Source organism: Portunus trituberculatus, chromosome 49, assembly GCF_017591435.1.
Source record: "Portunus trituberculatus isolate SZX2019 chromosome 49, ASM1759143v1, whole genome shotgun sequence".
Taxonomy (NCBI): domain Eukaryota; kingdom Metazoa; phylum Arthropoda; class Malacostraca; order Decapoda; family Portunidae; genus Portunus; species Portunus trituberculatus.
The window spans coordinates 21,589,984-21,612,483 of record NC_059303.1 but is presented as its reverse complement, the minus strand read 5'-3'; the positions used below and the strand labels follow the sequence as shown (position 1 = coordinate 21,612,483).

The window sequence follows — 22,500 nt, the reverse complement described above, 5'->3', positions numbered from 1 at the left end:
CTCACCTCACCTCAAGCCTACATTCTTCCCCGTCCGCGGAGGGACTTCGTTTCATCACTATTCGCTGCGTGCTGAGTACAAATTGCCTCAGTCTCTCCTTGCGGTATCGCCAAATAGCATTTTCTCAAGCGCCGCATCGATGTCTTATTGGTAGTGAGGCAATGTCTTACCGCGTGACGTGTTGCTGCAGCCGGCAGCGGTGGCGGCGGCGGCGTGTGTCTGTCGTTGGTGAGCCTTGCGAGGAGAATCTAGCTGGGTTGATCTGATTCCTTCCTTTACAGTCTATAAATACTTGATGTGTCCTTGATTTTCATTCAAAGCTCCGGGGACTTGTATCGCGCTTCACTGTGCTTGCATGCTGTGCCTCCCTGAAGCATTCCGTCACCCTCACACCGACACGGTGAGGAAATTTGTGGCGATTATGTAGCGATAAAAGAAAACTTACGACGATAAAAGAGAACTTATGGTGATGACCTTGCGATAAAAGAAGAGTAAAGGTGATAAGGTATAGTAATGTGCCAAGTGTTACTGAATATTAAAAGAAGTCGAAGATTATATTTGCACACAAGAACAAGCGCTTGTATCAATATTTGTGAGTTAATACTTGGGCGACAGCTAAGTCTTTGACGTCATGTACATTACCTCACCGTGACAGTGCATCTGACAGAAAAAAAAAAAACACACACACACACACACACACACACACATACACACACACACATATATATTAGTGGCAGTTTACTGACCATAGCATTACAGTATCGTCTACATAGAAAACACTTATCTTAAAACAAATGAATTTCACAATTATATTACTTTAAGCAAATATTGCAGCGTGTGAGAATAACTGAAGATAACGAAAACAAACAAGCAGAAAAAAAATCAAAGAAATACGCTTCTGTTAACAAGGTATCCCCACATTAAACAACAACAGTACATCCTTCTGAAGTAGTGAAACCGCTACCGGAGACAGTCTGAAGGGCTCCAGGGTCGCTCACTCTTTACGTTTCATGAGAAGAAAAGACCAAAAGACAGACCATCACTTGTTAACACGACATTACTGCGAATATATCTGCATACGATTATAACCTGTCCTGGAGAGAGAGAGAGAGAGAGAGAGAGAGAGAGAGAGAGAGAGAGAGAGAGAGAGAGAGAGAGAGAGAGAGAGAGAGAGAGAGAGAGAGAGAGCGTACGTAGCAGGGTGTATATGCTCATTACCGCAAACGTGGGTGTTTTGCTTAATATGTTTCTGTGGACACGAACGAAACGAGTCAACACAAACCACTGACTTCTGCTGTGTGTGTGTGTGTGTGTGTGTGTGTGTGTGTGTGTGTGTGTGTGTGTGTGTGTGTGTGTGTGTGTGTGTGTGTGTGTTCGCATTTCCATTTGCATTGTGGTTTGTGTTTGTCTGTGTGAGTCTTTTTTCCTGGCCACTTCCGCGTCTTCCAGTGTGTGTCCTTCTCTTTTGCCAAACTTGACGGTGGAAAAACAAAAACTACAGTAATTACAGCCCACAGTGGGAACAAGCGGTAAGTGCACACACACACAAACACACGCACCCGCCTTTCCATTTCTCTGTATCTCTCATCCTTTCTCTTCCTCTTACTATACTTATTACTATTTTCCCTTTATTTCTTTGTCTTTTCTCTATTTTCTTTTGTCTTTTTTCTCCTCCTCCTCCTCCTCCTCCTCCTCCTCCTCCTCCTCCTCCTCCTCCTCCTCCTCCTCCTCCTCCTCCTCCTTGAAACACCGGAAGTGCGTCGCGTGGTATCTGTTAACGCGGCTCCTCCGTCACCAATTCCAGGTTTTTCGTATATTCATTTAATCCCAACCTCCTTCGCTCGCCTTCCCTCCTGTCGGCCTTCTCTCTCTCTCTCTCTCTCTCTCTCTCTCTCTCTCTCTCTCTCTCTCTCTCTCTCTCTGTTTGGCGTTCAAGCTCTGTGATTCATCCATATTTCGGGTTCCTCCTCTTCATTCTTTATTCTCCCTCTCTCTTTTCCCTTCCTCCTCCTCCTCCTCCTCTTTCCCCATCCTCGCATTCGCGGCACACGGAATATGCAAATGTTGACACATGTTACGAGAGACGCATGTGTGTTTTTTTGCATCCGTGTGTGTGTGTGTGTGTGTGTGTGTGTGTGTGTGTGTGTGTGTGTGTGTGTGTGTGTGTGTGCGTGTGTTTGATGGGGGTGAAAGCTGCCTGCCTCCATGGGTTAATATGACGTGATGCGGACAACATGATGTATCGCGGGGTTTAGTTCCTAGCCACTGATGCACACACGCACATATACACATGGTCACAGGTACAAGCACGCAGATACGCACAGATAGATAGATAGATAGAGAGAGAGAGAGAGAGAGAGAGAGAGAGAGAGAGAGAGAGAGAGAGAGAGAGAGAGAGAGAGATGGTTGTCGGAATATTAAGATCGCTTATATTTCCAATCTTAATATGACTTTTCAGTACATTTATGCCTCGAAAGTTTTTGTGGCGGCGTCCATAAAACACTACATGTCATCTATTTTGTTTCTTTTTCCTTCCCTTCCCTCCTCTTACTCCTTTTCATCCCCTTTCCCTTTCCCTTACCTCATCTCCTGTTCCATCACTTTTCTCTTTGTTTAGTTTAGTTTTTTTCTTTTACCTTGTTGTTTTTTTTTCGTTTCTTTCTCTTTGTTTCTTTCTCTTTATCTTTCCTGTTTCATATTTCCTTATTTAGTTTTTCCTTTTTTCTAATTTTTTCTCATTTTCTTTCTTATTTTTCTTATTTTTCGTTTTTTTACTTACTTTCCTTGCTTTCTTCCCTCTCTTCTTTAATCTGTTTAATCTTCTCCTTCGCTTCTTATTATTTCTTGGTGTATTGTCTTTCCTCGCTTTTTTTATTTTCTTCTTTTTTCATCTCTTTCTTCTTTATTATTCCCGTTCTTTCTTTTCTTTATACTGTTTTTTTTTCTTTCCTCTACTTTGCTTTTCTGTTTGGTTTTTTCTTCCTTGTTATTCTCTTCATCTCTATCTTTTTCCCCCTCTCTTTTTCCTCATCACTTTTCCATTTCTCGCTCTGTTTCTTCTTGCTTTTGCAATTTTCTCTTGTTTGTTTCTCTTTTTTCCTTTCACTCAAGTTCCTTTTATTGTTTTCTTTCATTCTTCGTCTTTTCCTTCTTATATCATGTTTGACTCTCCTCTTTCCTCCATTTTCTCTTTTCTCTTTTAATTATCTTTTTATCTTTTTACTTCTTTTTTCCTAATTTTCCTCTTGTTTTTTGTACTACTCTTTCTTCTCCCCTTTCTTTTCTTTTCTTTGTTTTCTTTTTATCTTTAACTTTATTTTCTATACTTTCTTATTCCGTTTTCTTTTCCTTTTTTAGTTTCTTATTCATAATTTCGTCTCCCTCCTTGTCTCCTTCCATATTCTTCAGTCTTCTTCTTTTCCCCTTTTTCCTCTTCCAATTTTTCTTTTAACCTCCATTTTTAATTTGTTTTCTTACTTTCTTCCTTCCTTTTCTTCAATTCCATTTTCTTTCTGTTCCCTGTATCCTCGTCTTATTTGCTTCTCTTACACTTTTTTTTCTTTTTAACAGCATTTTCAGCATATTTAAAAAAAAAAAGAAAACATTCCTGGACAGACTCTCTTTCTTTGCACCTTCCATTCCTTCCCTGCTTTTCTTACCTCTCTTTTTTTTTTATACCTCACGTACATGTCGCAAGATTCCTGAAAGTATTCCAAACTTTGCCAAGGTACGTGACTTATCCTGATTTTGCGCAGAGATAAAGGTCCGTATTCTCAAACAGTTCGGCGTCTTCCTTCAAACACCTTTAGCACGATGTAGTGGAGGTTTTTAAGGAATCTTTCAAGGTTCCATGGATAATTTACAGTTTAACAGCCCATAGTGGAGGTTACAGAGGTTTTCAAGCGTGCTGTTTCATACTGTATCGGCAGTTCAACAAAATCTAGAGAGGTTATAAGGTTTCCATGAGAGCTTTCGATTTTAATAGCTTAACAGGCTCTAGTGGAAACTCTAAAAATTTCAAGGATGACAACGAAAGTTCAACAAGGATTCTACACAAACAATGAAGAGAAAATACGTGGGAACCCGAGTAAGCGTTTACAAATATGATCCAGATCGTTGCGTGTGGGTGTCTCGGGGCCGCACGGAGATAGCATGGATGAGGAAGTGTCACGACCTCGCCATTCAGCACCCCACTTTGTATCACGCCTCTCACTGTGCCCTCGATGTTTGCACTTGATAGAGTTGAAACGGTGAAGGCAAAGGCAGAATTACTACGCGTCCGTTTCAAATATAAAGTTTAATATTTCATTTGCAGTCTCGTTATTTCCTGTATTTCATAAAAGCAACATCCACCCAACAAACAAGTCGGGCAAGAGACACAGTTTGAAGCACCAACAAAAACATCCACGTATCACAAACTTGAAAACAATAGCATGGGACAAAAAGTAACGAAAGAGAAGCAATATAACCACGACAACAAACTGCATTCAAAAGACACCTAAAAAACAAGAAATTCAAACCAGAGAGGAGACCAAAGCAAAACAAAAACACATTGTATGTAAAGAGACGGAAACCAAGACCAAGACTAGAACCAAGACCGAGACCAACAAAAGGAGCCTCCACCAAAGTAAAAGGAAAAACAGAAGGTTGGGAAAACGAACCTAAGAAGAGGGAAAGACAAAAAGATAAATAGACCAACCACGAAAATAAGAGGTCACGAGAGAGAGAGAGAGAGAGAGAGAGAGAGAGAGAGAGAGAGAGAGAGAGAGAGAGAGAGAGAGAGAGAGAGAGAGAGAGAGAATATGATCTTAAAGCAGAAAATGAGTAGAATATGAAATAAAGCTTATAGAATGATATGCAATATGACGATATGATGGACACTACTTAATGTAATGTGTACCGTAAAGATGTACTGCGGCCGTGGGTATTGTTCCGCTACCCCAGGCCACGCCACACATTCAGTTGTATTCAACGCAGCTTGGAGTACATTCACGCTCACCTGGCAATATACTTGCCTGCCTTTTTTGACTGGTCCTCCTATCAAGCACAGCCAGTCTACCTCTACAGTCTACTGTCTACAGTCACACTCCAGTGTGTAGACTGTAATTCTGCATCCTCACGCAAGCTACAAGCTTCATTCAAGGCGCCCAGACTACAAGTCTCTGGCCGCCGGCTATTCATCAAGCCTCCACGCGCTCGTTACCAAGTATTTTGTATTCCTACAATAAACACAAGGAAGCTTCCCCCTGGTGTTTCTTTCCATCACACCTGCATATGTCGTTGGTGCCACTGGTACCAGGACAACCACAGAGAGACGAAAAATAAACGAAGGAAGGAAAAAGTGACAGATTAACATTCCAAAACTCAGTTAGCCATGAGCAAGATCCAAGGAACAACGTGTGGATAGCATCAAAACACAGCTGCGGGTACTCACCTTCTACGAAGAACTGCATGGTGTCGTTGTTGAGGTTGTCGAGTAGGGGCTGCATGGTCTCCAGTGTGAGGGTCTCCAGCACGTTGGCGCGAATGTCAAGGTGCAGGATGCTCGGCGTTGGCTTGAACACCTCGCTGCCCAGAGTAAGCAGCTTGTTGTCCTGTGGGTGTGAAGGGGAATTGTACGAACGTTAGATGTAGGTGGACTGCTGAAAAAAAAATACATACAACTGAAGAGAGAGAAAAGGTAAGGCAAACGTAGGTTGAGAGGTCAAAAGAAATTGAAGTACTTGACTAGAGGAGAGGGAAAGAGAATGTAATATTATCATTGACCTGTTTTGACGAGAGTAAAAACCAGAAAGGACTGAATAGTGACGTGATGGAAATAAGGAGTCAGATAAATACTCTGATAGAAAGATAGATGCATAGATAGATAGATGAAAAGATGGATAGCTAGATAATACAGATATCCTGATACTGATAAACAGACTAAAGGAAAAAAAGCTAAGAGATAATAGAAGAAAAATCAGAAGATAATTACAAAATCCATTGTCATTCACTGGTGGCAACTGTACAGTCTCTCTCTCTCTCTCTCTCTCTCTCTCTCTCTCTCTCTCTCTCTCTCTCTCTCTTTCTCACTTGTAGGTTGAGGCGCTGCAGTCGCTCGAGACCGTGGAAGCCGTTGGGGGCGATATACTTGAGTGAGTTCTCCTGCAGGTCAAGGGTCCGCAGCGCTTGGAGGTCGCGGAAGGTCTTGTCACCGATGACCTCGATGCGGTTCTTGTGGAGGTCAAGGCGCTCCAGAGACTGCAGGCCTTTGAAGGTATCAGCCGTGATGACGTGTATCTGGTTGGAGAAGAGATCCAGCTCCACCAGGCTGTGCAGGCCCTGGAAGGCTCGGTCGTGCACGATGGTGATGTTGTTGCGGTCAATGTACAGTTTGGTCAGCTTGGGCAGGTCGGCGAACACGTGCCTGTTGATCTCCGAGATGTGGTTTTCGCCAAGGGACAGTGTGTCGAGGGACGGCAGGTGCGTGAAGGCGTTCCGGGCCAGCGTGGCGATGGAGTTCCGGGAAAGCGATACCTTGGCCAGCGTGGAGGAGTTGCCAAAGCTGTAAGCCCGCACCATCTTGAAGGTGGCGTACTGGACCTGCCCAGGAAGATCAGTGGTGAGTGCTGCTGATAATGATGTGTGTGTGTGTGTGTGTGTGTGTGTGTGTGTGTGTGTGTGTGTGTGTGTGTGTGTGTTAATTAAGTGGTTTTGACGTGGTGATGATAGTGTGTTAACGTGTTGAGATATGCAGATATTGGAGCTCTCCGTAAAAGATAAGATTCAATGTACAAGAAATTTAGGCTATCTTGTATCACTACATAAAGTAAACAGCCTGATTGGAATTGTTTTCTATTCAGCCTTACGTTTCCATGAAGTTTAATTTAATTGTTACTTTTGAATAATCTTATTTTTATAGAATAAGAATAAAGGTACAGGTAGTAAAAAGTGTGCGCACTTACTCTATCTCCACTATTGATATTATCATGTTTCAAGATTATATACAAACCTTACATATTTCATTACGACTAAGAAGATAACCAACTTGTCTCAAAGAAAAAGACGTACTACGAAACGAACAAAATTGTATTTATAGCAACAAACTGAAAACATTACTCTTCAGGGTGCATGCACTGAGTGTAGGGTCACGGGCAACATATGTCGAGGGTCAACAGAAGTGAGGCAATGACGAGAACCTTTCCTTGAATCTGATAAGACGGTTCCTAAAACAATTTCCAGTCAGTGTTTGCTCGCCGCCGGCGTGGTGCGGGCGCGGGCCATCAGACTCTAGGGTTGCTCACGGGCTCTATAATCACAGTAATTGGCCGTCCTAAGGCAAACAGTGCACTTTCCTCCCAGTCTCGTGTTTCATCACAGCAGGATCCAGATAATAGATTTTATAGACGAACAATTTAGCCTCATTATGTTACCTGCAACAGACCTAATTAATCTAAGCGCTGGTCTGGGAGCACAAGACCTCTATTATATTCTACCTTAAGCTGAAAAAGTAACAAAATACAAGACGCGCGGACCTAAAAGTACTAATCTGCAGTGCTTTGGGATCAATCATGGGCGAGGAGAGGAGAAGAGAGGAGAATAAAGAGAAAAGAGAAGAGAGAGAAGAGGAGAGGAGAGAAGAGAGAGAGAGGAGCGAGCGGCCACTCCCTCTCTCCATCCCTTTCCTTCCCCACAAGTTGGATGCTTGCAAGACAGGCGAGGGATCAGGTCACCGCGGCAAGTTAAGGCAGCTCAGCTTACAGGAGTTTCCTTATTATCTTCATAAAGCGGCACAGACAAGGCAGAGTAATCTGTGCCGAGCTTGTACGTGTCTGTATTGATCACTCCTGTGTATTATTTATGAATACATGACCGTATTCTCTTCTTAGTCTTCTTAATGGACTTTTTTTTCTTTATACACTAAATTAAAAACAATTTTCATTTTATCAGTGTGCGTGTTTTTAAAATAGTTCTGAATATATTTCGTGTATTAATTTATTCTATTTTGTCAGTTCATGTTGCTGCAGTTTGCTTATTATTATCTACTTATCACATGTATGTATCCCCCTCTTATTATATCAAGAAAATGATATAAGGAAGGTAATCTCATATGCGTTTATCGAACTTATCTTTATATCTACTAAATCATCGGAGTATTTGCTTACGTTCTCATCTGCTCTCTGTGTACTCATGTTACAGACGTTTCCTAATCATCTGTATAGAGTTATAGGCGTGGCTGGCAATCCACCAATTTACCTCATTCATTTTCTCCTGTGGCTCACTATTTCTTTCCTCATTCTCTTCTCACATCTGTTAGTAAGCTATCGGTTACCAGGTCTTTTTTTTACTATACTGACAACAAATGACTTGACACCGAGACAAAACACAGTGAAAAAAGAGGATGCAGCTAACTCAACTCTTCATCACGACTGCAAAAGGAAGATATTTAATCAGTAAGCTTATCTATGCATTTACTAAATTACTTGTACATCTATTTAACTGATCATCGCCTGCATGTCTAATGGGGAAAAAAGTATCTTGGCTCACCTAACGGATGATTTTACTAACTCAGCGCCTCAGGAAGCGATGTGATTGTTACCAGAGATCTCTCTTAACGATGCTGAATTCTGCACGCTCTTCTCTTTCATCATTTTGGTATTCGCCTCCACACATGTAACAGGTGATTAAGTTCCCCGCCCATCTAACCTTCTCACTGCCCGCCTCACCTGCCCACTACCAGGCCCACACTACTGACCCACTGGCCCACCTCTTCCACTATTCCAAGCCATTCCACAAACTAGCCCAACCTCCCACCATCCCACTACGTTAGCCCACCTACGCACTTATTAGTTATTTTCTTATCCCCACTAGTTGGCACATCTGTTCACATGTTACTACACACACACACACACACACACACACACACACACACACACACACACACACACACACACACACACACACACACACACACACACACACACACACACACACACACACACACACACACACACACACACACACACACAAACCAATGACTTGATCTCATTAAACAAGAAGGTTTAAAGACACCACTCTAATTTTGGGTGATCTTTTTATCTCCTTTATTTAGAAACTGGAATCTCAGGTAGCAATTTTAGATTTACTACCGTGTGTGTGTGTGTGTGTGTGTGTGTGTGTGTGTGTGTGTGTGTGTAATTCACCTCGGTCGGCTGCTGGTCACCCAGCCAGTCTTCCCCATTACGGAGCGAGCTCAGAGCTCATAGACCGATCTTCGGGTAGGACTGAGACCACAACACACTCCATACATCGGGAAAGCGAGGCCACAACCCCTCGAGTTACATCCCGTACCTATTTACTGCTAGGTGAACAGGGGCCACACATTAAGAGGCTTGCCCATTTGCCTCGCCACGCCGGGACTCAAACCCGGCCCTCTCGATTGTGAGTCGAGCATGCTAACCGCTACACTACGCGTGTGTGTGTGTGTGTGTGTGTGTGTGTGTGTGTGTGTGTGTGTGTGTGTGTGTGTGTGTGTAACAAATGTACAAACATAAAAAAAGGATGAAAATAATTAAATTACTTCTACCATAGAGTTGTTGCACCAGATTAAACAAACACACAAACACACACACACACTCTCTCTCTCTCTCTCTCTCTCTCTCTCTCTCTCTCTCTCTCTCTCTCTCTCTCTCTCTCTCTCTCTCTCTCTCTCTCTCTCTCTCTCTCTCTCTCTCTCTCTCTTGCTCGCGCTCTCTTGCTCGCTCCGACTCATATTCTTTAACCCCCTCTTCCCTCATCAGTACTCTTTCAAAGGCCACACACGTGTTAATCGGCTTTTCCTGAAGAGTTCCCCTCACAAAGACGCAGAACTCTTGTTAAGCCATCATAAAGTCACAAAAACATCATTGAGAGTCCCTAATACCTTCCATTAGAGCACCACCAGCGTCTCTTCGTCCCCCCAAGTTTACATTGTGCTGAAAAATGTTACATACAGTGTATGACTGTACAATGTCAGTGTTCATTGCAAGGTATACATTAAAAAGTATCGAAAGAAATTAGAATAACGAGCATACTATTACTATTCATTTGACAAACCTTAATAGCACTTTCATCTAAATTAATACATTAAAACATGGTGATGAAAAGCACTACATTTGTACGAGCATTTCACAGTTTGGTGAGAAGTCTGCGTCACTAAGCCTTATGGGGCATATTAGTGATGCTGGACTGCCTGGGTCTAACAAGAAAGGGTTGCTTAGATCAGAAAAAAAGACAAGAAATCTTGCACTTAAGGGATAAGAGTAAAGTTGCCTGCCTCACCTCGAACATCTCTATACTAGGCAGGTGCATGACGGCCACGGTAGGGATGTCCTTGAGGGTTCCGTCAGGGCGCAGGTGGAGGGTGAGCCTCTTGATCTTAGTCTGCGACATGAAGCCCTCCCAGATGTACTCGTTCTTCGAGGTGTCGTTGAAGATCCAGCAGTTGCCCTCCTCAGCCTGTTGGTGGAAGAGAGAGAGAGGTGGAGAGATGAGAGGCTGTGGTTGAGTCAGAGGTTACAGGAAGGATATCTGCGAGGGTGGTGATGGAAGGATGTGGAGGAGAGGTGACGATGGGTGTCTGGTGAGATAATGATGGTGCTGGACAGGCTGTGTGGTAAGGAAGGGAGAGGGTGAGAGTTAAGTAGGCAGGGTGGTGATAGAAGGATGAGGGGAGAGGTGGTAGTGGAGAGTTTGGTGGGAAAGAAATAGCGGTGAGGAGAGGAAGTGTGTTTGGTGAAAGTAAGGGTGGAGGGACTGTCTTGTAATGGAAAGTAAGGGTCAGGAGAGAAAGTAGAAGTGCCTGGTGAGGGCATCTGGTGAGGGAATGGAGGCAATGTCTGGTGAGGGAGTGAGGGTCTGTGAGGTGAGGGAGGATGAAGAGCAAAGGTGGAAGTGTCTGGTGAGTGAGGAATGTCATATGTCATATAATCATTCAACAGTGCCTACATTTCCACTTCGACAACTGCACGCCTGGCACTGCCCGCTGACATAGCGACCCGGCAAAGCAGTGACTGATGCGAGGCTCCCGTGACTGTGCGAGTCTAATTATGACATTTACCTAAACTTATGATTCGCTTCTTGTCCATTACCACACCACGCACCGTCCGTGTAGGTGTAGGTGTGCACGCAAGCAAGAAAGGGAACTGTGTGTGTGTGTGTGTGTGTGTGTGTGTGTGTGTGTGTGTGTGTGTGTGTGTGTGTGTGTGTGTGTGTGTGTGTGTGTGTGTGTGTGTGTGTGTGTGTGTGTGTGTGTGTGTATGTGTAATTCACTGTTTGATCTGCTGCAGTCTCTGAAGAGACAGCCGGACGTTAGCCTACGGAACGAGCTCAGAGCTCATTATTTCCGATCTTGGGATAGGTCTGAGACCAGGCACACACACACACCGGGACAACAAGGTCACAACTCCTCGATTTACATCCGTACCTACTCACTGCTAGGTGAACAGGGCTACACGTGAGGAGACACCCAAATATCTCCACCCGGCCGGGGAGATATTTGGGTGTCTCCTCACGTGTAGCCCTGTTCACCCAGCAGTGAGTAGGTACGGGATGTAAATCGAGGAGTGTGACCTGTTGTCCCGGTGTGTGTGTGCCTGGTCTCAGACCTATCCCAAGATCGGAAATAATGAGCTCTGAGCTCGTTCCGTAGCCTAACGTCCGGCTGTGTGTGTGTGTGTGTGTGTGTGTGTGTGTGTGTGTGTGTGTGTGTGTGTGTGTGTGTGTGTGTGTAGTTGGTGGATAAAGAGATCCCCCATATACATTAGTTTCTCCTTCCTCTGCCTCGCCACTCTCCTTGGGACTAATTTCTCACCCTCTTGGACTGTACACGATACGCCCAGCACTGCTACATCACACACTGCCGCTTATCTAAAAAAGACACCCTGCTAAAAGTCAGTAGTCACCGTATTGCTAATGACTGCAGCGCCATCACATAACACACCGCCTGAGAACCACACTCAGAGCGGCGCGTCCTGCAGCGGGAGGCACCGGTAGCATAAAACATTAAAATGCTCTTCAGACTTATACGTTTTTATCACCCGGGAGTGTTTTTCTCCTCCCTTTACTGCCCTGGAGCCGCTGAAATAAAGGGTCTTATATGCCTGTAATAGGGCAGTCTAGGCTTTATGTAACACACACACACACACACACACACACACACACACACACACACACACACACACACACACAGCTGCAGCGTCAACATTGGTGCGGTGAGATTAATATGACATCAATGTTTTTGCTGCAAATAATGAATAGACTCGTGTAAATAAAAGCGGTTACGTGCAACTCGGGGCTCTATTGTTGTGTCAGTAGTGTGAGTGAGGAGGAGGAGGAAGAGGAAGAGGAGTAGGAGAAGGAGGAGGAGGAGGAGGAGGAGGAGGAGGAGGAGGAGGAGGAGGAGGAGGAGGAGGAATGGGAGAAGGAAGTACTAGGAAAAATAAATAAATAAATGCGAAATGGAAGAAATACATGATTCTATTGTTACTACTACAACTGGTAACAATAATAATAATAATAATAATAATAATAATAATAATAATAATAATAATAATAATAATAATAATGATAGTTGTTGTAGCAGTAGTAATAGTAGTAGTAGTAGTAGTAGTAGTAGTAGTAGTAGTAGTAGTAGTAGTAGTAGTAATAACAATAATAATAATAATAATAATAATAATAATAATAATAATAATAATAATAATGATAATAATAATAATAATAATAATAATAATAATAATAACAAAAAAGTAACAAAATAAAGACCGGAAGAGAAGAGAAATAGTTTATCGAAAAGGCAATTTATGTATACGATCCTATCGACACACACACACACACACACATACACACACACACACACACACACACACACACACACACACACACACACACACACACACACACACACACACACACACACACACACACACAAACACAAAAGACACGAATGTCGCAATTCAAATTAATTCGCAATCACAATAAAGGACAAGATTATAAGTTCGAGGAAAGGAAGAACTTACAAAGCACGTTGCAAAATAAGTCGAGCGTCTACGTAAATCATTTAATTCCTTCATTCTTCAAGTTCCTCCGTTTGTTGGCTTTCCTTTATTGTTCCATAAATTTGTTATTTTAGTAATAGTTCGTCACTCTTTGTAATTGCATTGTGATGTTTTCTTTCACTTCTACATATTTTTTTTTCTTTCATAACGTTATTCATTCTATCCTTATTGCTCGAACTATTTTACTATGAATTATTTTTTATATTCCCTTTATCATTTCATCATATTTTTTCTTCTTTTTTTTATTATCCGTTATTCTTTGTACATTCATCGTATTATTCATTAGGTTATAATTGTTCTATTTCATTATGTATCGTTCTTTGGTTCATCCTTGTTGTTCTATCATTCCATCTTCCTTTCTTTTATTAGTTATTGTACCAGTGCACTAAATCCTGTATTGTTCTTCATTTTGATCATACTATATTCACCATTCTACCATCAGTGCCCTATTGTATCAACATTACATTCATCATTACATCATCATCAACATAGCTTCATCATACCCACAAAGTACTATCCTCCATCTTCCCTGGTCTTCCCCTGCATACACTCACGTTCAACTGCCTCCCTATCGTTGTTCTATTTCGCCCTTCATCGCCCATGCAGCGTACGCGTTACTTTACTATGGCCGTACTGTTTCGCTTTGCATAGTGCTGTGGTTTGTCGCGGCTGTAATGGTCCGGAGGGAGAAGAGCGGGTGTTTGGGGTGAGGTGAGTGTGCAGGGGTGGTCAGGGGGAGAGGACCAGTTGTGGATATCATTGTATTGCTTTCTGTTATGGCTTTGCACGTGTGTTAGTATGTGTTGGGAGGTGTGTGTGTGTGTGTGTGTGTGTGTGTGTGTGTGTGTGTGTGTGTGTGTGTGTGTGTGTGTGTGGGTTAGTTGGTTGTAGCAGTACTAGTGGTAATGGTAGTAGTAGTTGTTATTGTTGTTTTGTTGATAGTGGTATTGTGTGATGGTGATGGTCTGATTATTATATCAATACCGTCTTTACTGCTACTACTCCTCTTCCTCTTCCTCCTCCTCCTCCTCCTCCTCCTACTACTACTACTACTACTACTACTACTACTACAACTACTACTACTACTACTACTACTACTACTACTACTACTACTATTACTACTACTACTACTACTACTGTCTTGATTATCTTCCTTCGTTTATTCTAAAGTGAAAAAGGAGTTACCACTAAATACTCCAAGAAGAAACCATCATTACCATCATCATCATCGTCTCAACCCTACCACCACAATCACCACCATGAGTATTACTACTATTATAACCACCGAAAACCACCACTACCACCATCACCACATACGCTCTTCCATGACACATTAGATAAGCATATGAATTGATATGTTTATTGTTATAATTTGTACACATGACTAATTATACATTACTGCTACATTTGCAAGTCCATCTACTTCAAACTCCTATAATACCTATCTCACTTGAACAAGACCGCTTTAAAACTCCCCCAGGTCAAAGAAGGAATTTGTATTTCAGATTAATTTCACTACAAATGAATTTGACGAAAAAAATCTGCTCACTCATTAATTTTTGTAGCCAAGCAAATGAATTCTTTTACGCTAATTTTACTTCCACTGTAAAGAAAAAAATACACTCTTAATTATTTCTGTAGCTAAATAAGTGAGTGACAATATTTATATAAATTTCACTAATACTAAAAAATAATGCTGAGGGGTTGGGAAACGTGAAAGTTCTGCGTTGTATGCTGAGAGGGGTGCTGACTAGAGATGAGTAATGTTGTGATGCTGAATGGTAATGAGTGATATTAAGTGATGCTGGCTGGTGGTGCTAAGTTGTGGTAAAGGATGCTGAATGGCACCGAGTGGTGCTGGGTAGTGTTGAGTGATGTTGGAAGTGCTGGAAGGTGCTTATTGATGCTGTGTGGTGTTGAGTGTTCCCAAGCACTAGTCTGCATTGTTTAATGGGCTGGCCTCGTCCTAATGGTGCGTAATAACCATCGCTTGTTTTTATTATCATTGTGAGACCAGCCACTTTGATGGTGATGGAGCCTCCCCGTCCCTGATACACACACACACACACACACACACACACACACACACACACACACACACAGTTGCACTTGTATATAGATTATTGGTAGTAATGCTTGTGTTAGTGTTTGTGGTTATGGTAGTGGTGGTGGCGTTGGTAGAAACAATAATACCCGGTGGTGGTGTTGGTGATGGTAGTGACGGTAATAATAGTAATAGTGTAGTAGTTGTTGTAGAAGCAGTAACAGCAGCAGCCGCAGCAGCAGCAGGAGCAGCAGCAGCAGCAACAACACCAGCAGCAGCAGCAGCAGAAAGCAGCAGTAGTAGTAGTACGCAGAAGTATTATTATTATTATTATTATTATTATTATTATTATTATTATTATTATTATTAGTAGTAGTAGTAGTAGTAGTAGTAATAGTAGTAGCAGAAATAGTGGTAGCAGTAGGAATAGTTACAGTAGTAGTACTAACAGCAGCAGCTTATAATATTTGCACATATAGTATCAGTCGTAAATAAGAACAGGAAGAAAATGAAAGCGTAACAGAAACAGTAGCAGCGGCAGTGTTTCATCACCACCACCACCACCACTACCACCACCACGGTAGTAATGCGAGCAACACAAATATACCCACCACCAGCCCGTGTACTTTCTTCTTCCCGTCACTGTTACGCAAATCTCCTGACGATCAATGAACAATAATCAACAACACACACACACACACACACACACACACACACACACACACACACACACACACACATACGAGGAAAAGAGGGTTATGAAGCAGAAACATGCACGGATAATGGGATTCAGATCACCCACGGGTGCAAAGTCGCTGGTTTGCATTATAGAGATGTTGGAGGGATTGAGGGAGAGGGAGGGAGAGGGTGAGGGGATGAGGGCGAAGGGACAGAGAGGAATGGAGGGCCTTATCAAGTCGAGTCGCTTGCAAGTGAGGTATGCGTGCCGTATTCAGAGTCCGTCGTGTTTATTTTGCATTCCTGTGTGTTAGTGAGGGCTGCGGGTCAGGGCTGGGGCAGGCAGGGCAGGCAGGGCAGGCAAAGAGGGAGGGTGACAGTGACATCACCGCCCTCTGCTTGCTTGACTTGCATGGGTGGAAGTGTCGCGTCGCTTTGGTCATTTGTTCAGTCTCCCAGATGGTGCGTGTCCCCTGCCGGCTGGTGCTGACTTGAAGGTTAATGCTTCGCTAATGCTCCTACTTGTAAAGCTTTAGTACCTGCTATGAGTCGTTTGATATAGGGACTGCTATGTGTAAGCCTGATGACTTCTTGCATCATATTCTTACAACTGACTAATGTAATAAGCAATTTTTTTTTTCACATTTTAACATGTCAAAAGGTCTGCAAACTGTAAAACATAATTCTTCTACATTATACAAAAGACATCGGTATTGAATTAAAGAAATAAAACAATGATGAATTTATCCAATAACCTAACCACCTCCACAGTTTTAATTCTTCGACTATTCTATCTCCTCCTGTACTTTAATTATTCTGGTGCAAGTTTACATTATACAAGCAATTCCGAAGGATGCCAATCACTTGAAGTCTTAACCTCAAACCTCTCTGCCCTTGTAGTTTTATTCAAGGCCAGCCAAGCCACCAGGGGTTATTCTAATGAAGGGACAAACGTCACCGCGGCACAAACAGTCGGAAGGATGAATTATCGGTGCGAAGGGGAAATGAAGGTGAGGAGTCAGAACAGGAGCACCACACTAATGCATTCACTGAAGACTGCACTGAACTAGGTACCACCGCCACCACCATCACCACAATCACTATTACTACAGCGTGGGAACTGTGTACGCTTGGTAAGTTTTATTGTGTTTTCTGATCTGTTGCATGTATGTTCTCTATTCATCTTTGTATACATCACCTCCTGCTCTTTAATGTTCATTATCTGTAATTTCCGTATTTATTGATATGTATATTTCTCTTGATCTTTGTATCATGCATTTTTATTTTTGTTTTTCCTTTCCAAACTTTCAAGCAACTATATATCTCCTACTTCTCTTTGTATGACCTAATCTCACCTTTGTTTCCATTTAGTTTCTGTATTTTTTTTTTGTGTTTTCTGATTAATTACATCCTCCTAATTCATTCTCATACATCTTCCTTTCGAATATCAAATATTTTTATCATTCAGCACCTTTTCTTATCTCTAGTGAGTCACCTACCTAGCACTGTGTTCCCACCGCCTTCTTTTCTTGCATTCACTTTCTGTATTTTTAATTGAGCTGTCGTATGTTTTGTATCCCCTATCATATCTTATTCTATAGTATCTTATCTATTGCATATTTCCTTTCCATCTCTGTACATGTCAGTTCCTTGACTTATTTCATATCCAACTTCCCTTTAACAAACTGTATGAATGTTACAGCCAGCAGCAGAGGCGGTGACCTGTAGTGCGTCACACAGCACAGCAAGGGTGGATATGAGACACAATTATCACACACATGCTATTATGAAAAGAAAACACGGGATATCAAGGAAAATTATTTGTTTAGCTATCATGTAGACGGAGCAAGGAAAATTTTAGTGTTTTTTTCTAGTTCATGGTCAGTAATTTTTGCACGTAATAAAATAAACAGCACTAAATATATACGTTTAGATGACAGTGCATGGAGAGTCTCATTAAAGGTTGTTCAACTTGAAACGTTTTTAGTTGTCACTTTTTATATCTGAAGAACTCTCTCTCTCTCTCTCTCTCTCTCTCTCTCTCTCTCTCTCTCTCTCTCTCTCTCTCTATTTTTGTTGTGGTGGAAATGTAAACATCTCTCATTGGAACTTATTATGGTGGAAATGTCTCATGATCTCTCTCTCTTTCTCTCTCTCTCTCTCTCTCTCTCTCTCTCTCTCTCTCTCTCTCTCTCTCTCTCTCTCTCTCTCTCTCTCTCTCTCTCTCCTTTTTGTTGTGGTGGGAATGTAAACATGATCATTGGAACTTATTATCTCTCTCTCTCTCTCTCTCTCTCTCTCTCTCTCTCTCTCTCTCTCTCTCTCTCTCTCTCCTATCGCTTGTTTGGCTTATCGCTCTTAAATAAGTCAGTCACAGATAAATCTTGCCATTTGGAATCAGCATAGACATAATAATCAAGTGTTTGCTCTGCATTTCAGGGTTTGGTGGCAGCCCTATTCATGAATCAAAATAGGTTAGAACTGTAAAATAATTAGATGATAGAGTCATGTGGTGGGTGGTGGGTAGGTAAGTACATACATATATGGTTGATACATACAGACACTGCCACGCATGGGACTAATAGCTTACTGCTGCTTCCTTCATATTCTTATGCTCTCATGCTCTTACTTCGGATATGAGAGAGAGAGAGAGAGAGAGAGAGAGAGAGAGAGAGAGAGAGAGAGAGAGAGAGAGAGAGAGAGAGAGAGAGAGAGAGAGAGAGAGCAGAATTTAATGAATTTAAAACACTTAGACTTGTTCTTGAACTTCTGGAGGAAGAAAAAAGAATTGACGAAATAAAGAGTAAATGCCAAGCGAGTCGATGCCTTGAATGATGAAGCAGCGAGTGACAGGCAAGGGAAGAGAGAGAGAGAGAGAGAGAGAGAGAGAGAGAGAGAGAGAGAGAGAGAGAGAGAGATCGTGGTGCCTCTGTTCGCCCACGAACCTCTCCTCAGACCACTTCAGGAGATTGGAGAAAAAAGAAAACTAAGAGGGAAGTGCAGCAGGACGCGAGGAAGGTGTCCAGCGAAGGACTGAGGACTCACCAGGCCACCAAGCAGACACAAAAGCGAGCCAAGGCAAAAGTGTGTGAGTACTGCTCACGGAAAGGACACACTTCTGCTACTTGCCACGCCAGAACTGACGATTTACGTCAGGAGCGTCTCCTACAGCGGCTCCTTACGGTGGAAAGACACACAGCCACACCCTTCCCACCTGCAGCGCCTCAGCCCGCCCACCACCTCACTTCATTTCAGTCCTTACCACAACCTCGCCCACTCCTTCCTCAGCCTGGTATCTGGAATCAGAGCCAGGGGCGGCAGTGGACCACCCTCTTCACCAGTACCAGCAGTCGGCCGCGGACCCTAACCACCACCTCGGACTAGCAGGCCTCGCTCACTACCATCCCTCACCATGGTACAGCCAGCTTGCCCCGCCGCCAACTAAAGGTCGTCTCTAGCAACGTCCGTGGTCTCCGGACTAACCTTGCAGACTTATACCACAACTGTGTGCAACGACACAATGCAGACGTTGTTGTGGTGACAGAGACATGGCTGAACAGTGAGGTGGAGCCCACGTATGGCAGGATGCAGGGCTTCACCCACTGGGTGAGGAGGGACCGACAGGAGCGAACAGGAGGTGGAGTGGCTGTCTGCTTCAAGGAAGGAATGCAGGCCCAGCTACTCGACATAGACACGCCTCCACTGATGGAGATGATGTACTTCCGAGTAACGCTGGCAGACCGCTCAGCCCTCCTACTGTGTGCCCTGTATCGCCCCCCGCGACAAGGGCCTGACTCACTCCTGTACCTGACTGAGACTTTAGACAACCTGATGATGGCACACAGCTGCAGCCACGTGCTGATTGTGGGGGATCTCAATCACCACCTGGAAAGAGACGCCTACGAGAATCTCCTGAGGTGCAGGGTCTGACAGATCATGTCACCTTCCCCACACATGAACGAGGAGGGACATTAGACCCTGTCATCTCAGACTACCAGGAGGACAAGCTTCAGTGTCATCAGCTGGGGCTCGTGGGCAGCTCTGATCATCACGCTGTACTGACACAGCTGGAAGTGGGCGTGGCTCGGGACGAGGCCACCACCCGCACCATCTGGCTGTGGAACAAAGCAGACTGGGCTTCCTGCGCCGCGACCTGACCCACACCCCATGGGCCACTCTGCTACAGGGAGGAGCAGAGAGTGAAGCACTTGCACTCACCTCTCACCTTCTCGCCCTCCAGAGACGCCACGTCCCACACAGGGAATACACCACCAGACCGACGGATCAGCCATGGTTTGGCTACCGTTGCCGTGTTGCTGCTGAGGCAAAGTATGCTGCCTGGCTCCGCTACAAGAGGAACCCGACTCGGCGCAACAAGGACTTGCATAGGGCTGCATGCAGGAGGATGGTGGTAACCAGCAAGTGGGCCTTAAAAAAGTGGGAGGAAAGCCTGCGCCGGAAACTGTGTGGCACTGGCGTAGGAAACAAAACTTGGTGGTCCCTTGTTAAGGACAAACAGGAACTGGCCACCAAGAATCCATCCCTCCCTCAGCAAGCAGGACGGTACTGTCGCCACCAGCAGTAAGGAGAGGGCACAGTTGCTGGCTTCCTTGTTTGCTGGAAAATGAAGGTGGGGAATCCACAGCAGCCACCGCCTCAGCTGGTCCAGCAATGTGAGAAGACTGTCACCATGGTGGAGGTGACGCATCAGCAGGTGAAGCGATTATTGCGGGGCTGGACACACAGAAAGCTACCGGCCCTGATGACATCAGCCCGCACCTGCTGAAGCGATGCTCCCAGGAACTGGCTGCCCCTCTCACCCAAGTTCACAACTTGTGTACGGGAAAACGTCTGGCCTTCAGTGTGGAAGGAGGCTCGAGTAGTTCCTGCACACAAAAAGCTCCAGGACGGACCCAAAAAACTACAGACCCATATCCCTGTTGTCAGTGGTGGGTAAAGTGTTTGAGAGGGTCGTGGCAGAGGTGGTGTGTAGCCATCTCAAGGACAATGCCCTCCTCTCAGACCAACAGTTTGGGTTCAGACCTGGAAGGTCAACCTCCGACCTAATGATGCTTCTCACCAGGCAGTGGCAGGACGCCCTCGACGACGGCAAGGACACTATAGTGGTTGCTTTGGACATAGCTGGAGCTTTTGATAAAGTATGGCACAACGGATTACTGGAAAAGCTTCGTGCTAAAGGCATCCAGGGTGGCTTGCTACGACTCCTGGGAAATTACCTGCAGGACAGAAGCCTCAAGGTGGTTGTCAACGGGCAAACATCTGAGTCCCTGCCTGTGGAGGCATCAGTGCCACAGGGTTCAATTCTTGGCCCACTCCTGTGGAATATCTACGTGGATGATCTTCTCCAGCTACTGCCAGGAGTCAAGGCCTATGCTGATGACTGCACCCTCTCCTATACCTATCCACGCCAGGACAGTGGGCGGGCTGCTGAGGCCATCAATCAGCAGCTACGAGTGATAGAGGAGTGGGGTGCTCGCTGGCAAGTGACATTCGCGCCGGAGAAGACACAGGCAATGGTTGTCTCTCGGTCCCCAGCCGCCATGGCAGCAATGGCAGGAAAGTTGTCTTTGGCGTTGCTGCTCTCCCACTCCAAGATGACGTCAAGATACTTGGAGTGGAGGTGGATCGAGGGCTGAGGTTTGACAGCCATGTCAAATCCATTGCCAAGAAAGCCTCTCACAGGATCTCCGCTCTCAGAAGGATCGCCAGTTTCCTCGACAGGAAGGGGAGACTGCTGCTGTACAAGGCACAGGTGCGGCCCCACCTTGAGTACGCAGCTCTCTCCTGGATGTCCTGTGCCGCCACACACAGAAGGAGACTGGACAGCATCCAACGCCGCGCCATACGGCTAGTAGATGCTGCAATACCACCTCACCCAGAGCCTGAGCGTCCTCTTGATTCACTGGAACACCGCAGAGATGTGGCGGCGATCGTAGTGTTCCATAAGGCACAGGTGCAAAGAGTGCCACATCTGGCAGGGCTGCGTCATCCTCTGAGAGTCACCGCACGGAGCACGAGAACGGTGCTCAATGGTGGTGACGCCGTAGAGGTGCCGCGATCCCACGGGTGTCAGCATCAACGCACCTTCGCAGGACGCGTCTCCAGGATGTGGAACTTGTTCACGGCCGCGGTGCCTCACGTCCAGGAGATGAACACACACAGTGTCAAACTGATGGCACATAAGTGGAGACAGACACTGCCAACTCCTCTGACACTCTTTGTGACGTGACACTCAGTGTAGTGCAGTGCGTGAATAGTGCTAGTGAAGTGAAAAGAACAGTGCTCCATCTTGTATATTATCTATTTTTAAGTCTTGTAAATATTGTAGAGAAATAGATTGTAGTACCCTTAGAATAGGTAGCACACGACAGTGCGCCTTTGGGTACATGTTCTTCTGTATAAATTATGTTTAAATAAAAAAAAAAAAAAAAAGAGAGAGAGAGAGAGAGAGAGAGAGAGAGAGAGAGAGAGAGAGAGAGAGAGAGAGAGACAAAAGTTTAAAAGTCTCTCTCTCTCTCTCTCTCTCTCTCTCTCTCTCTGAAACACGACAGAACAAAAATCTGCTTTCTTTATCAGCGTGCGTTACCCGGGTAAAAGTTATCATCTCGTCTAGTACATCAAAATTACTTCTCTGAGCTCATACTACTGTCCTTTTCCTTCTCATCCTTTATAATTCCACAGTTA

General features: G+C 44.3%; 1 protein-coding gene across 7 annotated transcripts in view; it reads right to left on the bottom strand.

Annotated features, from left to right (window-relative positions):
• The window catches only part of LOC123499058 (connectin-like), an 831,458-nt gene that overhangs the window by 121,564 nt on the left and 687,394 nt on the right, over window positions 1-22,500 (bottom strand). For all 7 annotated transcript variants that reach the window (XM_045246648.1, XM_045246646.1, XM_045246652.1 and 4 more), the window contains exons 4-6: window positions 10,300-10,476; window positions 6,073-6,582; window positions 5,435-5,594 (exon numbers count right to left, since the gene is read on the bottom strand). In XM_045246648.1, the coding sequence (XP_045102583.1) occupies window positions 5,435-5,594; window positions 6,073-6,582; window positions 10,300-10,476 (847 nt within the window). The remainder of the gene's footprint in view (window positions 1-5,434; window positions 5,595-6,072; window positions 6,583-10,299; window positions 10,477-22,500) is intronic.